Below are 20207 nucleotides of genomic sequence, written 5' to 3' on the forward strand. Positions count from 1 at the left end.
TTTTTATCTTCATCAGAAGACAAGGAGCTAGATCAAGCATAGCAACTGACAAACCCAGCGTAAAGTGCTTTGATGCACATACAATATGAATGAACCTCGAAGACATTATGCCAAGTGAAATAAGCCAGACCCAGAAAGACCAATGCTCTATGACTTCAGTGATGTGTTATTCACAAATCAATAGAGACAGAAAGTAGATGAGAGATTCTCAGGATGGGATGGGTGTGTGCTTATGACTGCAAAGCCTTGGCTTGGGGTGATTTGAAGGTGCCAGAGATGATCGCAGAGATGCTGGCCCAGCAGCATCAATGACCTGACTGTAGTGAACTGTACACTGAATTGCTAAAATGGTAACATTTCCCATCTCAGTTCACTTTTGTTGTCCCCTAGTGTTTATTGGGTGCTGTTTTTATATTGTGTGTGTTGGGGTGGCACCTGTGTGGAAATCAGAGGAAAATTTGTGGGAATTTCTCCTTCCATGGTGTGAGCTGGAGATGAATTTTGGCTTCTCTGGCTTGGCAACAACTGCCCTTACCCAGGGAACTGACTTGCAGTCCCATGTGATGTTTAGCATCTGTGAACTGTGCAATGTGAGCATCAGGGTACATTCATCTAACTTCTCAAACACTGGGCATTTCTTTTGTTGTTCTTTGTCTGCTTTTTTTGTTTTTGTTTTTTGAGGCAGGAGTTCTCTGTGTAGCTCTAGCTGTCCTGGAACTCGTTCTGTAGACCAGGCTGGTCTTGAACTCAGAGATCCACCTGCCTCTGCCTCCCAAGTGCTGGGATTAAAGGAGTGAACCATCACTGCTTGGATAACATTGACTATTTCCTTGTGATTAAAAAAATATCCATTCTTTCATTTAAAAATATATATACAACATCATGATTACCTGTAATCTATTAGGCAAAAGATGACCAGACTTGATTTATCAAACCTGTTGGTAACTTGGTACACATTGATCAACCTGGCAAATTTTAGGTGTACTTTACCCAAATAGGAAAAATCATAAAAAGAAAAACAGGAGTAAATAGAAAGTATGGCTATATCACTGACTAAAAAGCAAGAGCAAAGAAAAGTAAAGCAAATTGAAATGCAAATGAAGTAGAAACAATAATAAGGAAAGAAATGGAAGCATGCACATACATACACATGTGCACACACATTCATATAGACACCCATGCATGCATACATTCATACACACACACGCACACACATTCATACACATACATACACTCATGCACACACATTCATGCACATACATACACTCATGCACACACATTTATATAGACATGCATGCATGCACACATTCATACACACATGCACGCGCACACACATTCATACACATATGTGCACCTTAGGCGTCATGCTCAGGTGCAGGAGCACGACAAACCCTCGCTTCCCTTACACTGACATGGGAAGTGCGTTTCATGAGGTTCTAGGAAAATTTGGTGTCCTATCTCTGTTGGTGAAGATTCAGGCCAGGTCTACGATAGAATTAAAGTGAAGGCTAACAGCGCAGGGATGACCAAGTAGTACTGGCAGAAAACGCTGCTGGGAACGGAGAAAATACTACTACTACTAGGAAGCAGGAGACCCAGATGTCTTCAGTGGGGTGACTTGTAGGCTGGCATGGGGCAGCAGGGGTTTCCAAAGCCCTCATCCCGAAGGAACTCATTTCTGTGGCAAACGCCATAGCTTCTATCGCCCTAAGTACAGTTCAGTAACTGAGCAGATGGACCACTTCATTCGCTTCTAAGGCAAATTTGGCTCCAAGTCTGTAATGGAGGTATTTCTTTTTTTCTTATGAGGAATTTTTGTCTTACCTCCCAGATCTTCTCCAGCTGTTCCAGGATGTTGGAAACCCCAGGAAACAAAGGTTGACCCTGGAACATTTCAATAAAGATGCAGCCTGCGCCCCTAGCAAAGGAAACGAGATATTTACAAGGAGGCCGTGCATATAAAACCTAACATCTACAATGTCTCCTTCTGAGAAATACTTGGGATACTGTTAAATAGGGGCCACGTGTTTCTGAAAACCCAGAGTCAGGAAAGTTCCTAAGTGGATAAAAATAAAGAGATCTTGTCAAAGGCAAGCAACAGTCAGAAGCAGGCTCTAGTTAGAAACCTTAAGTCACCCAAGCTCACCAGCCAGCTCCCCGTTCTGTGGGGTGGGAAAGCCCCGAATCCCCAATTTAGACCATTAAACCTAAGATGCTATCAGCATAAGATGCTAGTATATGTGTCATTAAGAGAGAAAAGCATGTTGTTTCATAACTACATACAATTACTCTGTGTCAATTAAAACCTTAAACATGCTTTTGAAGACTGCAACCCAGGTTATGCTGATGCATACCTATACTCTTAGTCTTTGGGAGGCTTAAGCAGAAGGAGAAAACAGTGCAACCCTCACATTGTCTCCCTCCCTCCCTCCCTCCCTTCCTCTCTCCCTCCCTCCCTCCCTCCCTCCCTCCCTTCCTCTCTCCCTCCCTCCCTCCCTCCCTCCCTATCTTCCCCCTCTCTCTGTCTCTGTCTCTCTTACACACACACACACACACACACACACACACACACACGTACAGACTCATGCTTAGCAAATCCTATTATGATATGGTCAAATTTTAGTTTCTCCTTACTGGAAGGGTAGTTACAAATTTAATTAAGCATAGATTACTTTCTAATATACCATACTTGTACATGCAAAGATTTAGGCCATTAAATGAAATAAACTGTCTTTAGGTGCTCCTAAAATGTCTGCACAGTCAGCATTTGATTCCGACTCTCTGATGTGCTAACCCATGGCCTCATCCTCTATATTAAGAGGCTGATGATGTGGCAAATCTTAAAATAAACCATAAAGGAGCCAAGAGTCATCGGTGCTGGGCTCCTCAGTGACTCTACAATTATATAGCTAGCTTACTTTTGACTCCTCCTAGAAGCATGTTCCTAAACATGGCTGATTCACTCTCCCAAACATTTGGCTCTTAGAGGGTTAAAAATGAAGCAAACCTTCTTGTTTGCAGTTTTCCTTCACGCACTGACATTTGCTCTGTAAGTTTTTACTTTTTAAAGACTTTTTAATGTGTATGCGTGAGTACCTGCATGTATGCATGTATACCAAACGTGTGGCGTGCCCATGGAGGCAAAAGATGGTACATTAGGTCCCCTGGGATGGAGTTACACACAGTTGTGAGCTGCCATGTGGGTGCTGGGAATGGAACCCAGGCCCTCTGGAAGAGCAGTACACACCCTTAACCTCTGAGCATTTCTTCAGCCCCTCCCCTATTTATTCTGCCATTCTTGTGTGATATAATAAGGAAGGCATTTTAAGTAAAACATTTTATTATAAATGTTCATAGTATTAAATATGTATTACAAGATTCATTTGAATTACAGTCTTAAATATTATTCATACTTAAGTCTTCACTTTTTCTGTAGACTCTAGACATACTCTGTTTAATCTGCTTTTTAATGATTGTGTAGGGGAAAGCATATTTCTTGACAATTAAATTTAAAACTCACTCTTGTGTTTTGTCTGAGGATAGGAGATGTGTTAAGAGAAAGATCGCAATGTAACTGTATCTGATTTTAAATAAACAAAAGCTATTTTTATGGCCTGTTCCTTTGTTTGGGCTTAATATACTGGATTACTCTTACAATTCTGTAGGAACATAGATTAGACTGAGCTCAGCAGGCTATTTTTCTCTTCACCCCTCCAGAAACAGGTTATTTTTATTCTGATTAAAAAAAATCAGAATAATTTTTCTAAATCAGTTTTTGCTGTACAGAGATATTTTAAATGGGATCACACATTTTGATCAGGCAAATGAGGCCTGTGCATCTGGCGAAGAATACCCTGGAGTGGGTTTTTAGAATTATTGTCACTTTAAGGCTTCTCATGAATTTGTGTTTAAATATCCATGTTCTTGAGTGGGTGTGGTGACACGTGCCTGTGATTCCAGCACTAAGGAGGCTGAGACTGGAGAATGACTGCAAGTTCAAGTCTAGCCAGAGCTATATAACGAGTTCCATGCCAGCCTAGGAGAGTAAGGCCCTGTCTCAAAATAAAAATGAAAACAGAAAGATTTATTCATATTCTCTTTGTTTCTTGTCTTTTGAGACAACAGACACAAAAGAGCAGCACACAGAGGAGAATACACATACGGGGACCATAGCTTAGTTAAAGCCATTGCTAGTACTGGTCAGGTGGGGGTGGGGCTACAGAAGCATAGCTGTCTAGTGTCACCACATGGCTCTCACATGTCCATCCTTCATGGGACAGCTATATCAAACTCCGCCTCGCCCTAAGGCTCAGGAGACATTGAGGAGGAGCTGGGGGATGAGGACAAGTGCTGTCTCCTGGACATGAAATGGCAGCTGTACGCAGACACTCCGGCAGCTGTGGCTACCTGCACAGGACCTGCAGGCTGCATGGGAGGGACATGCTGAGGGCTTCTGGGGGAGTGGGAGTTGAGGAAAAACCCACAAACACAAACAACTCTCAACTCCTCCCCCAAAATCTAACACCACCACAACAAAATAACCCAATATAGTTATTTCTAGGTGTAAACCTACAGTTCACCTATTTTTCCCCATCCTCCCAAGAAAGCTTTCACTGCCTAAAACGAAGTGACTCTTTTTCTTCCTATGGTGCTGGGAGTCAAACCTGGACCTCTCAAATGTTAGCTCACACCACTGATCCACTTCTATCAGCATTGTTTTTATACTTGTGACTGTGGGAAGTCAAGAAAGAAGTCTTTTTGTTAGACAATTTCATAGTATCCTATACAAGGGTGCTGTACAAAGTTACATAAAGTGTACTTTGGCAAGACCTAGAACATTTGTAACCATTATGTAAGCACTTCAAAATACCACAGGGTTTTAGTGTTAAAGAGATAAAATGCTGGTGTTTAAAATTCTCCATTTGCAGGGCCTGGAGAGATGGCTCACGGTTAAGAGCACTGACTGTTCTTCCAGAGGTCCTGAGTTCAATTCCCAGCAACCACATGGTGGCTCACAACCACCTTGAATGAGATCTGGCACCCTCTGCCGGCCTGCAGGCAGAAGGCTGTATACATAATTAAAAAAAAATTCTCCATTTGCAAGTCAAGGTAGCTTGAAACCTTTACCTAAAAAACCTAGAGTCTAAGGATGCTCATGTACATATTATAGATACAACTATATACATATGTATACAATATGTATATACACAAGCATGCTTTTATACATGCTTTACAAGCACAAGACAGCAAAAGTCCTGAATCAATTATGTTTCAGTACCTGGAAGATCCATTAGGTACTATTGATACTTGAATAAATATTTAATTATTTTATCTAATGCTTATTTTAAAACAGAGGCTAAGGCTTAAATACTTCCATGACTATCATACTCAATGGGTTTGAGCTAAACGTTTTAAAGCATTTTAAACATTTCTGGGTATAACAGTTGCTTTGAAACAATCCAGTCCGTCATCCTGTTATGCGGTTTATTTTTCAGATCTTCGTTTGCTTTCATTTGCTTTTTTGACTTAAGAACATGGGTCTTTAAAGCCCATGTTCTTAAAAGCCTTTTACTTCAGCACTTGGGAAGGGGAGTCAGGCAGATCTTTGAGTTTGAGGCCAGTCTGGTTTGCATAGTGAGTTCCAGGACAGCTAGGGCCACACAGAGAAACTGTCTCAAGAGGCAAAGAAATAAAAAGAGAAAGAAAGAAAGAAAGAAAGAGAGGGGGGAGGGAGGGAGGGAGGGAGGAAGGAAGGAAGGAAGGAAGGAAGGAAGGAAGGAAGGAAGGAAGGAAGGAAGGAAGGAAGGAGAGAGAAAGACAAAACGCCCAGGGTCTTGAAACTATCAGCTATTTTGCCTACCCCAGATTTTCTCCACACCGGGTCCCGCTAAGGAGCCCGCTCTTACTTCCTTCTGTTCTCTGGTTTTGTTTTCAGTCACATTTCCAGTCACCATTCTTGTGCCTCCTCTTACCCCTGCTTTCTCTCCTGTGGGTTTTCAGGCGGTGGAGATCCTGGGGAGGGAGGAGGCAGCCCCTGTGATGGAGGTGTCACAGTGGGAAACAAAGAGCTGGCGGCCTTAACTGGCGCATCCTTCTAGAAGGGCAAGTTGGCAAGGGCTAGTTTATGACTCCAAAATGGGGTTCTTTAGTCAAGTTAGAACAAACAGCTTCAATGTTTTCTGCATTTTCTGGCTATCTTCCGAAGTTTTTTTCTCTCTATTCTAAGCATGAACAAATTCTTCCAGAAGAGAGAGATTCCTCAAATTCCTTAGGCAATCCCCTGGGGGAGAAAACCATCTCAAGGAGTTCCTAGCTTTTTAGAGATGCAAGGAACATAGCATATGAAAATTCTGTTGGGAGAAATGAATCCGAATTTCATTTTTTACTGTTGAAGCTAATTTAGAGTGACATGACATAAGGCAATGACACCACATTTCCAGTTACTTTCCTTGGGCCACATTTTATATTTGAAAGTTTGCTGCAGGAAACCCGACAGCGGAGATTAAGGCAGGGACGGCTTTCTATAATTGGAAAGCAAGCAGAAGTCTGCACCAAAGAGAGGACCTTGTGATTCAGAATCAAGCCATCCTTAAAACTCAGTGTGCTAGGAGCTGGAGAGACGGCTCAGTGTTTAGAGCACTGGCTACTCTTACAGGACTGAGTTCTATTCCCAGCACCCACACAGGGCAGCTCATTACCACTAATAACTCCAGCTCCAGAGGATCCAAGGTCCTCTTCTGGCTTTCATGGATGTGCACGTATGTCACACACAAATAACAGCAAATCTTAATAAAAATCTCCATGTAGCAGACAGGATAAACCTTGAAAACACCATGCTAAATGAAAAGAAGGCAGGCATGGAAGGGCAAGTAGTCTGTGATTCCAGCACCAGTTACGTGTAGTACTTTAAACAGCCTAGTTCACAGATGTGCAGTGCTGTGCCCAGATTCTGAACCCCCAAAACACCAAGAGACCAGACCTGATGCAAAAGCAAAGAGTCTTTTTAATGATGAGGTCTCTCGACCTATCCCGCCACAGCAGTGGAGCAGGAAAGACCTTGAGCCACAGTGGGGTGGGACATTTTTGGGGGGTAGGACAAGACGGGGGTGTCTGGTGGTCTGCAAATTGCTTAGGAACAGTCTCAGGATTGGTGCACCACCGGGGCTGCAGGAACCTGATCTAAGTTGATTGGTTACCTACAGCAGCTGGAAAATTGCCACATTTAATGGTGGTTGCTATATTCCATCTTTATCAGTAAAGCACATCCAGAGCCTCCTAGCCTGGGCTCTGACTGGCTCTTTATCTTATGGGGGATGTCTGTGGTTTTTTTCAGTAAGTAGGGCAAGGTTGGGTAAGGTTGGGGACACAGCACATCCTGCTGAGTCAGGGGCCTACATCTTGCTGAGTCTTTTCTGCAGGCTGTCATGGCTGCCAAAGCAGGGGGCTGGGTGAGGGCCTGGGATCTTCACGGAGAAAATGAAACAGCGGTTCCTAGAGACCAACGGGAAAGTTAGTAGGAATTTGCTGTTTAGTGAGTACAGTTTCAATATGGGATAATGAAAGGTTCTAGAGATGGACAGAGATGATGATCACATGACACAGATGTACCAAATGCCACCGAACTGTTATATAAAGTGGTTAAACACGCTGGTTTATGTACATGTTAATATAGCTCCGCCCTCAAAAGCAAACAAGCCAAAAAGAATCACCAAATAAAGTCTGTAATGATTCTAAACATCTTTTCTCCCTAAGACCCTAACGAGGACCTTTTAAGTTTTGAAAGGGATATGGAGAAAGACAAGCAGGATAAAGTGTCGGGAGACTAGAGAACACTGACAGAGAACGTTTGCCACAATCCACCACCGCTCTGTTGGAACCTCCAGCTTCCTCCGGCAGCTCAAGAAGGTCTGAGAAGCCTGTTCCTGTCTCTCCCAACCCCACCCACTCAGAATCTCTGGACAAAGGGAAGGCACCAAAAGCCCGGCTCTGCACTGTTGGTTGCAGCAACTCCTTCTCTGAAGTTGCCAGCAGCCCAAGTCCCTGCTTAAAGTGGTCAACTTTTCACCACACTGGGGCATAAATCCAGCCTGTGGCAGACACCGCCTCACCCCTCGCCAACAACCGATATAAACTCCCTGCTTTAGTTCCTGAGTGTGGCGTCTCCAGTCTTGATCTCTGGGACTGGAGGACCCATCAGAGAGCTGTTTTGCTCAAATAAACCTGTTCTTCTATTTTTTTTTCAATTCGGCATCATCTGGCTTACTGCATCGGTGAGGAAACCTAATAGGGTACAGAAAACCTATTATCCACCAGATCTTAGTGCTTTTGCTCTGGACCCCCTACTGACAGTGCGGTCACCAGTGCTCCCAAAGAGCTGATTGCTTCCTTACAGCCTGGCATCTGCTCCCTACAAAGGCACTCAGTCCAATGCTGGGGACAGCATACAGCACCTAGCAGAATAGAATGCCCCTTTTCTTCCTTTCTGCCCACCCCTCTCATCACCCAGAAAAGGAGAGCATGGGAGGGAAGAGGAACTCAGTGTAAACCCCCCCAGTTTTTAGCAATGACTTGAAAGTGACCAGGCGGTAAACTCGGGGGTGATGCCTGTCATCCTATTTACATGTTACTGTTTTTGTTTTACTAGGCAAACAAGTGGGGTGAATTTAATTTATAATTTAATATTTGTCTTTAGTGTGGGCATGTGTGCCATGGAGCACATGTGGAGGTCAGAGAACGACTCTGTGGAGTTGGCTCTCTCCTCTCCCCTTCATGTGGGTTCTTATATGGCAAGCGCCTTTACCTGCTGAGCCATCTTACTGGCCGCCCAGTATTCTTTATTACTCAGTTTCCCCCAAGATCCAGCCTAGGGCCATGGACTGCATGTAGATGAGATGTCTCTCTAGTGCTCTCACTTGTCATGGCTTTCTAAGACTCTGATTCCAGATCTGGGCATGCAGTGCTGGTAGATGGCTGGCCTACCATGTCTGTATAAAGCATGCGCAGGGTTTGAGCGCCAGCACCTTCACAAGAAAAATAATTGAAACAAAACAAAAACAAAACCAAAAAACCTTGATTTTTCCAAAGATTACAGACCAATTGCTTTAGTAGATTGTTCCTTAAATTGGGCTTATCTGATACTTCCTTGTGGTGGGAGGTGGATAGACTTTCCTTTTCCAGGAATACCACATAAATGACATTGTGTTCACAGTATATCTTATTAGGAAGCCCATGTCAGTCTTTCCATTATTCATTATATTCTCTTTAATTGCTGCCATTAAGGTGTGGTCTGCCAAGTTTCTCTGCCATAAAGTTATTGCTTTTTCTCTGTAATGTATATGTAATCTGTGGAGCTGTGCTTTGTGGCATGTGAATGTCTCCTTCCTCAGCAGACATCCCCTTTTAGTTAAGCACCAGTGAATCTTCTTCCAGTGGAGTGCTGCTGTATTGATTGCAAAAGCATGATTTGCCAACTGTGTCAGGTTTTTTGTTTGTTTGTTTCTTCTGACATTAGTTGGCATTCGTCTGTGGGGGTGGGGCAGGTGGGACTTCTCTTCCCAGTCCTCTGCTAGCTAGCCAGCTGTCTCCAGTATGGACTCTTAACTCACTAGGCTATAATTAATTTCTCTCATAATTTACTTTGATGTTAAAAGTGTCCCAGATTTGACTAGAGGAAGCATCTTCAGACGGCTTCCCATGTCCTTTTGACATGTCTCCATTTATTTTGTGTCATTTTGTAAGACACAAGATGTTTCAAGTCCCTTTTAGACTCCCTTGCTCCCACCTTAAAATCAGATAAGTTTTCCAAGAGCTGTAGTTCCTTTTAGCAGAGAGTGATATAAGGAATTCAAGATCTAGATGGTAGGCCAACACTTAGGTAAGATATATTAATAAATAAACAAATAAAACAATGTCAAATTAAAAACAAACAAACAGCAACAACAACAACAACAAAAAAAACCCATTGTTTTGGAGAGCTGGAAAGATGTCTGTTTCAGAGGACTTAAGATTGTTTTCCAGTACTCAGATGGGCCTCAGACTCATCGAGTGGCTGGAGATAACCTGTGTGAGCTGGGAATCAAAGTCAGGTCCTCTGGAAGAGCAGCCGGTGCTCTTAACTACTGCGACACCTCTCTGGCCTTTGGGGTTGGAGAGGAGGGTTGTAACTTGAAGATTTTGTCATTTTTCTCTGTTTAAAAGTACACAAAATCACAAAATTATAATGTTGTCTAATGTATAAACTGTATTAGGTGTAGTTTTAATTAAAAAGTGTATGTGTATTTAATTAAAAAGTGTATCTCTAGCCTTTCCATGCAAATTCTCCCCAAGGGGAACATGCGTCATTTAAGGCCTCAGAAACTTCCTCAGATGGCCTTCAAGGGTGTAGTCCTAGAGATGACCCTACTCCAGTGGATGACACCACACCCATGAGAATGTGGGCAGCATAAACAGGACTCAGTGAGTTAGTAAAAAACACTGTACAGGAGTAATGAGGGAAGTTGGGGAGTAGATCTGAGTGGTGGTAAGGGGAGAGTTGGGGTTGTACACAACTAAAATACACTGTGTGCACATATGAAATTCTCAAAGAATTAATAAAGTATCACATTTAATAAAGAAATTCAGCATGGCAGATAACATAAGAAACTGGAATTAGACTACTGGTTACCATAGATTAAAGTCAGTGTAGGAAGTAGAGGCCAGGCATGGTGGCTCACACCTGTAATGTCAGAACTCAGAGAGAAAACTGGGAGGTTGATCAAGGCTACATAGCAAGGCCCTGCCGAAACAATTAATCAGACCAATCAATTAATTAATCAAATCTGAAAGAGAGTCTAGAGAGATGGCTCAGTAGGTAAAAGAGTTTTCTTCTCTTACAGAGAAAGAGCTCAATTCTCAGCAGCTTTGTTAGGCAGCTCACAACTGCCCATAATGCCAGTTATAGGGGACCTGATGCCCCCTTCTGGCCTCCTTAGGTACCTTGATTCAGCGCATATACACACACATAGTTAGAATGCAATAAATCCCCAAAACTTGAAAAGAAAATAAAAACAAACTTTTAAAAGGATCTACTATATCGTATCATCTTGATGTCAGGGAAAGACTTTTTAAAACAAGAATTAAAAAGGGGGAAGGCATGAGGAAAATATTAATAAAATCATCAGTGTTAAAATTAAGAACTTTGTTCAAGGGCTGGCAAGATGGCTCAGTGAGTAACCTGCCAACCTACCAACCTGAACCCTGCGTGGGTCCTTGGCATCCACACAGTGGAAGGGGAAAGCCAACTCCCACAAGTCATATCCTGAGCTCTACATACTAACCAAATGAGTTCCTACACATGCAAGCACACATACTAAACAAACCAATCAATGAAAATGTAATTTAGATTTTCTTAAAAGAACTTTGTTCAAAAGGATGACATCAAGATAGAAAGACTAAAATCCTGTATCGGGAGAGGCTACTTGCAATACACATAATTGATAAACTCCCTAAAATATCCAACATATGTGAAGAACATGCTTATCAACGAATCAAGACAGAGATAGAGAGAGACAGAGAAAACCAACAAGAAGTGAACAAATGACAGGGGAAACACTAATAACAAATAATCCAGAAAAAAAGGTCCAACCTCAACGGTATTAGGGAGTAAACGTTTAGATGGCAATAAGACTCCCCTTTACGTACTTGACTGGGGAATTTTGTGTTCTACACAGTGATAGGAAGTTGGTGCAGAAGACTTCAAGATGCTGTAATAAAATGCTGGCATACTGACTATCATAACTGCTTTGGGAAACAATGGATACTATTTGTGAAGATGGAACGGAACAAATATGCCCATAGTAAGTATTCTATAACAATTAGAGTGTAGTTGTGCTTCCCTAATTATAGCACTTGATGGTGGTGTTCACGGGGGTGAAGGCAGAAGGATCAGAAGTTCAAGGCCATCCTCAGTTACATAAAACCATTTCTCAAGAAACAAAAATAATCAAAAGACAATCCCCCAAACCCTTAAATGCAAACACTAGTTCTGTCAAATCAGCAGGAACGAGGACAACAGATATAACTGAGTGGTGAATCCCTTGCCTGGCACACGTGAACCTTGGAGCTGGGTTACAGCTCATCAGCATGAGAAAAAACAACAACAACAACACAAAAACATAACAGAAGCAAAACCCAAATGAAACATCCGAGATGATGACTAACAGGAAATGGATGAGCCTTAGAAATCATTGCATTAGGAGAGAAAACAGCCACAGAAGACTGAATCAAATACAATAGTATTTTTTACAAAGCTCGAAGGTAAGCCTAGCAAGATGGCTAGCCTGCTGATGACCTGTATTCGATGTGGAGGACACAGACAGTAGAAGGAGAGAACCAACTCCTACAAGTTGTCCTCTGACCTCATATTTGAGCTGCTGTACTAGTCTCCTAACCCCAAATACATAAATAAATACATGTAATTTTTAAAAATTATTTTTAGAAGATCAAAAGTAGGCAAAAATAAGATCACTAAAAGAATTTTTAAGAATACAAACAAAATGGGAAACTATTGTTTCTAAAGGGGGGGAGGGGTAAGGACTGACAGCTTAGACGAAGTTCAGGCAGAAGCTCCTTCGGTGGTGGGCAGGCTGGCAGGCAGGGAAGGCACACACAATAGTGGGACAGTATGGACGGTGCTGTGGTCCTTGCACGGGGTACTGGGGTTGTGTGTTACATTTCTTAAACTGGCCCAGGGTTCTAGGTGTGATGACACTGACATTTGGTACTGGATAAATCTTTTCCATGAGAGCTGTCTTTTGCAATACAGGATGTTAAGCAGCATCCCCACCCTACCACCAGCTGTGACAACAAAGATGTCTCCAGACATTACCAAATGTCCCCTGGGGGGGTAAAATTGCCCCAATTGAGAATCACTGATCTACCTATACATGTTACATATATATCTCAATGTTTAAAATATTCTACAATAAAGTTTAAAATTGATGGGTAGAAGCTCCACTCCGCCTGTGAAACACAAGCAGGAGGCATCATTAAGAGCCGAGCGTGCCTGAGCCTGCTGAAGGCCTTTGAAGCTGAGCCCGCAGAGCCATGTAGGCTGACAGCCCCAGAGTAGTTGAGTAGCAGGTGACAGATCTAGAAATGGCCCAGTATCGGGAGCCCACAACTGGTTGCACTGTGGGAGGGGAGATGTCTTCATTTCCTAATTCTTTGAGAAATCTGAACATTTAACCCTGATGAAAAATTACCTGTTTAATTAAAATAAAATCTATTATTGTTCAGGACCCAGAGGATCTGAACTGGAGCTGACCTGAAAGCCTCCTCTCTGAGGACTAGCTTTCCTAATTCCAGAAGGTGCTGTGAAAGCTTCCAAGGGAAGGAAGCAACCGGCAGTCCTCCCCAGCTGTGATGCCTATGGCCATAGCAGTGACCAGCAGGACAAGCTATCCCTAAGAGTGCAGTAGTGGCATGCATTTCTTAGCAGAGCCTACTATCCTTATATCATTAAACCAGCATAATTCTTAACCGCACTCTAAACACTTATCCTTATATTCACAAATACCATAGCTCTCACCCCTCATCAAAGGAGGTTCTCTTTGCAAGACAGAAACCATTATAGCAACCACAGCTGTAAACATGCAGAGAACAGCTGGCCAGGGGCGCATAGGCTCAGTGGATACACCTACAACACAACTCCTACATCTACAGCTCAGGACACATGGAGGAAGAGGGAGCAGAAAGACTGTAAGAGCCAGAGGACCAGGAACTCTGCTGTGAGACTGCCTCCTGGAAATGACAGGGAAGCTATACCCACAACACTTCAATAATATGGCTGCCCAAACAAGACCTGACTTAGGATAACACCAACAGAATGCTAATACCAACAGAATGCTAACTCAGAAGGGGCAAATCTCATAGGACCCCACTCCTAGACAAAGAACTACAATGAACTACAGACAGCTAAGGTATGCTGAGAACTGGAAAATTAGCCTTCCCCTGGGATTAGCTCCCTAATTGGCTATCCAGTACCAAGTAGTGCTTATATACTTAGGATCTATCTATCTATCTATCTATCTATCTATCTATCTATCTATCTATCTACCTATCTATCTATCTATCTATCTATCTATCTGTTATATATATTAAAGGATAAAAGGCCATGAATTGTGAGTAAGTGAGGAGAGAAAACATGAAGATGTTGGAATGAGAAAAGGGAAGGGGGAAAGGAAGTAATTATATTTAACAATTTAAAAAATCTTCTGTTACCAGAATAAAAAGAAAAATGTTATCTTGTCACATTCAAATTAAATAACAGCTGGACTTTAAAATAGAATTCTGAAGAAAAAACACTATTACTGATTTTTAAAACTAGAGCCCATGTTTATATAAAGCCTGTTTTCTAAGGCCTTGAAAAAGGTCCATACATTTTATTACTGTTGAGAAGCTGGCTATACCTGAGAAGTCATTACACACCTAACTGAGGTCCCCACACGACTGGGATAGCTCTAGCAATAAGAGCAAATAGCGGAGGCTGCCAGAGGGCTTGGTGGATCAAGGAGCCTGCTGCTAAGCCTGACAACTTCAGTTTGATTCCCCAGAACCCACATGTGAAAGAGAACTGACTTACGGGGTTGTCCTCTGACCTCCACACACCAATCCCCCAATTCATAAGTAAGATGTAAGACCCACATAACGAGTCATTTCTGCTCTCGGGTGACAAGTGTCTGAGCACCCACTCACCACTGCACCCTAGTAATCCTTAAGCCTTCAGCTCTCAGGCATGAATCACAGTCCCATTCAGCATGTGATGGGGAGAGCACATTATCCTTGTTTTAATATTAATTTTATTTATTTTATTTTATTTTTTGGTTTTTCGAGACAGGGTTTCTCTTTAGCTTTGGAGGCTGTCCTGGAACTCACTTTGTAGACCAAGTTGGCCTCGAACTCACAGAGATCCGCCTGCCTCTGTCTCCCCAGTGCTGGGATTAAAGGCGTGTGCCACCAACACCCGGCTTTAATACTAACTTTATTATGTGTGTGTCTGGCTGGCTGGCTGCTTGCCTGTCTTCTTACCTGCCTGCCTGTCTATAGTTTGAGAGTGTATGCTTGTCTGTTTCTCTGATGTCTAGTGGTCAAGGAGGGGAAAGGCAAAGGAATTAAGGGGAAGGCTAGGAGGAGGGTGTGATGAAAAGGACACGGGGACAGAAGATGCCTTGGGCAAGTCTCTTGGGACCATCGTGTCTTTCACTGTAAAATACACAGACTACAAAAGCCACGTGAGACATGTATTACAAAGCACCTCATGTTTCAATGTTTCAATGCATAGCTGAACACAGATGGTAAGGCAACCATCATGGGTATCTTTGTTTTGTTGGCAATAGTTCTTACCATATGTCCAGCTCAGAGGAGTAATCAGTGGCTCCCAGCAAGGCATCAGGTGGCCGGTACCAGAGTGTCACCACTTCTGAAGAATATGTCTGGCTGGGGATGGACTTGGCTCGAGCAAGACCTGTCCAAAGAGGGTAAGACAGCACTCATTACCCTGGGTCTTTTGGGGAGGCACGGTGACACACTGTGTGGGAGAGCATAAACGGCAGAGTAAACAACACTAAGGATAACATGCCACTGGTGGTTGCTCTCACCAGAGGCACTCAGCTATCCTGAGGTTTGTGTATATTGCACCAAGAAGGTTTCTTAATTTTGGCCTGCACTGTAACTAGATAAGGCAGCCAAGTGTGGTCAGGTGACTAGATTCCTGCTTACTTGGTATGAATAAAGGTGATGTTGAACTTCCAGGTCGTGCCCTTAGTTAGTTAGGGTTGTGCCTTCGGCTTCCCTCTGAGCTATGATGAGCTGACGGTGACAGCTACACTGAAGTGTGCCACTGGGCAATTATCTGAAGGATGGTGGAGCCACATGACAGGTGGAGACTGGATGGGTTACCATGAAAACTCTGACTGCTCTGGTGAGTAAAGATTGTTTCTAGAACACCCTACTGCTGCACTGTGGGTCTCTACAGTAGCAGTGAAATGACTTGGTTCAGGATGAATATATCTGCTTTACATTTCTGTGGTCTGGAACTCTCTCTACCAGTGTAGTAGAAAAAGACTGTTGATCCAAATTAACTAATGTGGTAGACTCTGAGGTCATTTCCTCTCAAGTGCTCCTCTACAAAACAAGAGTACTGTTGTGAATCAGTGGCCCATCTTACAGAACAGCTGTACCCACAGTTGGGAAAAACCTTAACAAGAGGGGTTGTATTGTGGAGAGTTGCTGAATGACTGTCCGCTGAATGCACAAATATTGGGATGAGAGCCATCACTACAAAGCAATTTGATGCCATTTGACATCCTCCAACAAAGAAGATTGGCTTCTTGTCTCACAAGAACCTGCGTGTCAGAGCTGGGGAGGTAGGTAGCCCAGTGGTAGAGTAATTTCCCAGCATGCGCAAGGCTCTAGGTTCAATCCCCACTATCTAAAACAGAGAATAAAAAGATTAAACAAAACAATAAAATACTAGAACCAGTGTGTCATCCAAGTGTGGTGATGAATACTTGTAATTCTTGCCCTTGGGAGAGACAGCTAGGAGGATTGCTGCCAGTTCAAGGCCAGCCTGGTCAACACAGTGGGTTCACGGTCAACCAGGGCTACATGGAGAGACCCTGTTCCCCCCAAATTTCACTGAGCATTTAGTACTATACTAGGAATATAATGATAAGCAAAAATAGACTCTCAACTACTTTCTAGTAAAGGAGAATAAAATCTAAAATCACAAGTATATATGTGTGTATGTGTATGTGTTTCCATGTTGCATTATCTATGAATAGAAATATAAACTATGATATATGCTAAAATGGAAAGACACAGTTATAGGTGAAGTCTATATTCTTTGCTAAGAATGTAGTCAAGGTGACGTTGACATTTAAGGGTGCAGAACCAAGTATCATTTCCATTTATGTAGGAGTCCATGCTACAATCTAGGGTCAACTTCTTTATTCTGCCATCCTGGGATAACCTTGATCTATGCTGACACAGTTGTCATTATCCACTTAGATATAGGGACATCTCTTAAGTACAGTCTACTCTACAGATGTCACTAACTCAAAATTGACAGTGGGATAATATGAGGACCTATTTTAGGCTTCTGGCTAGACGTCTTGATGGAATTCTAAGAAACTTCCACACTCTCCCTCTCTCTTGCCTCCCATTTCCTGTATGTCAGTTTGATATCCACACACAGCATCGTGTTCTTAGGCTCTAGTTTTCAAAGGCCAAGCCTGGTCAATGCTTCAAACAAATGCATACAAAAGACTCATTGTGCATAGGCCAGAAGCAGACCTGAGAGGCAACTCACCAAAGTCAGCCAATTTGAGCTCTCCCAGGTGACTGATGAGCAAGTTCTGAGGCTTCAGATCCCTGTGAAGAACATGCTGGTGGTGGATGTATGCCAGGCCTCGCAGAAGTTGAAACATGAAAAGCTGGAAGAAATGAACACCATACCTAAGGACACTTGAACCACTGTGTGTTAATTTCGTCTCTAAATCAAAAACATTCCTCTAAAAGAATAGAGTGAAAGTGTCCCTTGAGAGATGAAAGAAAGAGAGAGAGATTTTTAGAATCATTTAGAAAGAAGGGAAAAGGTCAAGGGAAATGAGTAGACTACATCCCAAACAAAGGGATTCTGGCTTTTCCTGACATCCCGTTCCTTTGATACTGAAGGAATTGCCCTTGCTTAAAAATCTAAAGTGAAACCTTGAGGTCTCCTTAAGAGCATTTGCAATTGGTTTAGATGTGAAAGATATAATTTTTGTCCACAGATGAACTTAGTATGTCAGGTCAAAGTTGACCTGGAAATGATAGTTTAGAGTTTATTATACTTGCTATGTTTTTCCAGGCTCTGATATGAACTCTTTTAAATCTATTGATATCAGGAGAACCAACTGGGAAATATATTTCAGGTGGTATTAAGAAATAAGGGAGGGAAGTAAGATGGCTCAGTAGGTAAAAGTACTTTCTGTGTTAGTCTGGAATCCTAAATAAAGGAGGGAGGAGAGAATTGACTCCACAAAGTTGCTCTTCTACACACACACACACACACACACACACACACACACACACACACACGATGGTTTTTTTTTCATTTATTTTTTAAGTTTGAGAAAAAAATAAAGGAATCGTCTTTGCAGCAGTTGGCAATGCTGACCATACGTTTCCTCCCTGAAGCACTCTCTCTCCTCGGCTCCACAACCTCCTAATTGTTTCCATCCACCAATCTGGCTGGCTGATTGCTTATAGACGCCACTTCTAATGGTCAACGGCCTCAGGGCTCTGTCCTTGGCCTTCTCTCGGCATTTCTATCACTACTCTCCATTGGCCATCTTACCTCTAATATGGCCACAGTCGACAACGGTATTAGGATCGTTTCAAAATCTTTACCTCCAAATCAAATTTCTCTTTTTACAAATGTGTGTGTGTGTTTGTGTGTGCATATGTGAGATGCATGTGTGCACATGTGAGTACTTGGGTGTGCTCACCTGTGTGTGAATATGCACGTGGAGGCCAGAGGTTGATACTGACACCAGGTGTCTTTCTCTCTAGCTTACTGGTTTTCTTTATTGTGGTTATATATGAATGTATGGTGTGTGTGTGTGTGTATAGGCAGAGTTTCTCTGTGTCCCAGTAGTTGCTTCATAACAACCACACCGAACCTTATATTAATTATAAATGCTTGGTCAATACCCAGGCTTATTACCTTACTACCCCAAGGATCGTGCCCTTACCTCTACCCTGTTAAATATGTATAACTCATTCTCTGTCTGGCTTGTCTCCTCTGACTTTGCTGTTCTTCATTCCATCATTCTCAGTTTGGCTTTTCTGCCTAACTTTATCCTGTTCAGCTATTGGCCAGTCAGCTTGTTTATTAAACGGATCACGGTGACAACTCTTCACAGTGTACGAAAGGATTTTCTACAGCATGTATGTCTGTGTGAGTGCATGTGCAAGCGTGTGTATGTGCAGATGAACCTGTGCCTTTTAGAATACAACCCTCAGGAGTCTGTTCTCTCCTTATGGCTAGGGGCGTTACTGGGGAAGGCATAAAAGACAGCGCACAGGAAGTCTCGCTCTCTTTTCCTGGAGTTCGGCTTCCGGTCCAGTCGCTAGCTGAGATCTGCTGGGCTTCTCGGGGTTTGGTATCGTGTGAGTAATTTTCTAAATTAAATACTTAGCTTCCCTTTCAGTAACTGTGTGTCGCGTATCGTTACAGCGTCCGTAAAGCCAACAGTTTGGTGTCAGAAGTGGGATTGGAATCGGGACCCAGGGCTTCTCTCGGCCCGACCAGGCACACGTGGACTCTCCTTTCGCTAAGTTCCTCACTACTTCGCTCGGCAAGGCACGATTCCTGCCGCCAGGAACCAGCACCTTCTACCTGCCGGTAAGGTTAGGTATTCCAAGGTTTCTCAAGCGGCCACGTGCTGTTTTACTGGCGGCCAGCTGACTCCGGCCACGTGCTCTTTCGCTGGCAGCCTGTTGATTTCGGCCTGAGTTACTCCATTGGTAACAAACTTAACTGCTTTATACAATGTCAACAGCTAACACTATGATGCAGGATGTTAAGAATTTTCTTGGTTTTTGTATGGATGGGATTTTAGAAAGGGTTGAGGACCTACCTGAAAGGTGCTTCCTACCCATGATGGTGATTATTAGCTTCATAATCAATATAATTTTGTTAATGAAATGGCTCAAAAATAGGAATAAACTTATACAGGTCATGCAGTCATCGCAGGATAGTTTTGAAATCTTAATACAAAGGATTCAGGAAATGCAAAACGGTCATGAAGTACCCCAAGACAAGATTCTTGGGGAGGGTCCTTACGCTGACACGCAGGTTCAATCTGCATATGACGAGCACATGTTGTCTTTGTGCCGTACAGCTGCTTTAAATGCCTTGGATAAGGTTTGTGAAACAGGAGAGATAATGCAACCCTACACCAAGGTATTACAGGGCCCAAGGGAAAGGTTCACTGAATTTTTAGAGAGATTATCCAGAGCAGTAGAGGTACAGGTAGCGAACCCAGAATCCAGGCGTCTCCTTATAGAATCTTTGGCGTATGAGAACGCGAATCCTCAATGCAGGCAGGTAATTTGGCCATTAAAAATAAGATCAGCGCCATTGGAGGAATGGGTTCTGCATACAGCGAACCTGGAATGTAAAA

At 42.8% G+C, this 20207-nt stretch overlaps 1 protein-coding gene across 2 annotated transcripts in view; it reads right to left on the reverse strand.

The window, feature by feature from the left end:
- Cdk15 (cyclin dependent kinase 15) overlaps positions 1 to 20207 on the reverse strand; it is a 96080-nt gene that overhangs the window by 46384 nt on the left and 29489 nt on the right. For both annotated transcript variants that reach the window (XM_005070600.4, XM_040753539.1), the window contains exons 7-9: positions 17348 to 17471; positions 15382 to 15502; positions 1825 to 1918 (exon numbers count right to left, since the gene is read on the reverse strand). In XM_005070600.4, the coding sequence (XP_005070657.1) occupies positions 1825 to 1918; positions 15382 to 15502; positions 17348 to 17471 (339 nt within the window). The remainder of the gene's footprint in view (positions 1 to 1824; positions 1919 to 15381; positions 15503 to 17347; positions 17472 to 20207) is intronic.

This window comes from Mesocricetus auratus, unplaced genomic scaffold, assembly GCF_017639785.1.
Source record: "Mesocricetus auratus isolate SY011 unplaced genomic scaffold, BCM_Maur_2.0 Super-Scaffold_100010, whole genome shotgun sequence".
NCBI classification, from domain to species: Eukaryota; Metazoa; Chordata; class Mammalia; order Rodentia; family Cricetidae; genus Mesocricetus; species Mesocricetus auratus.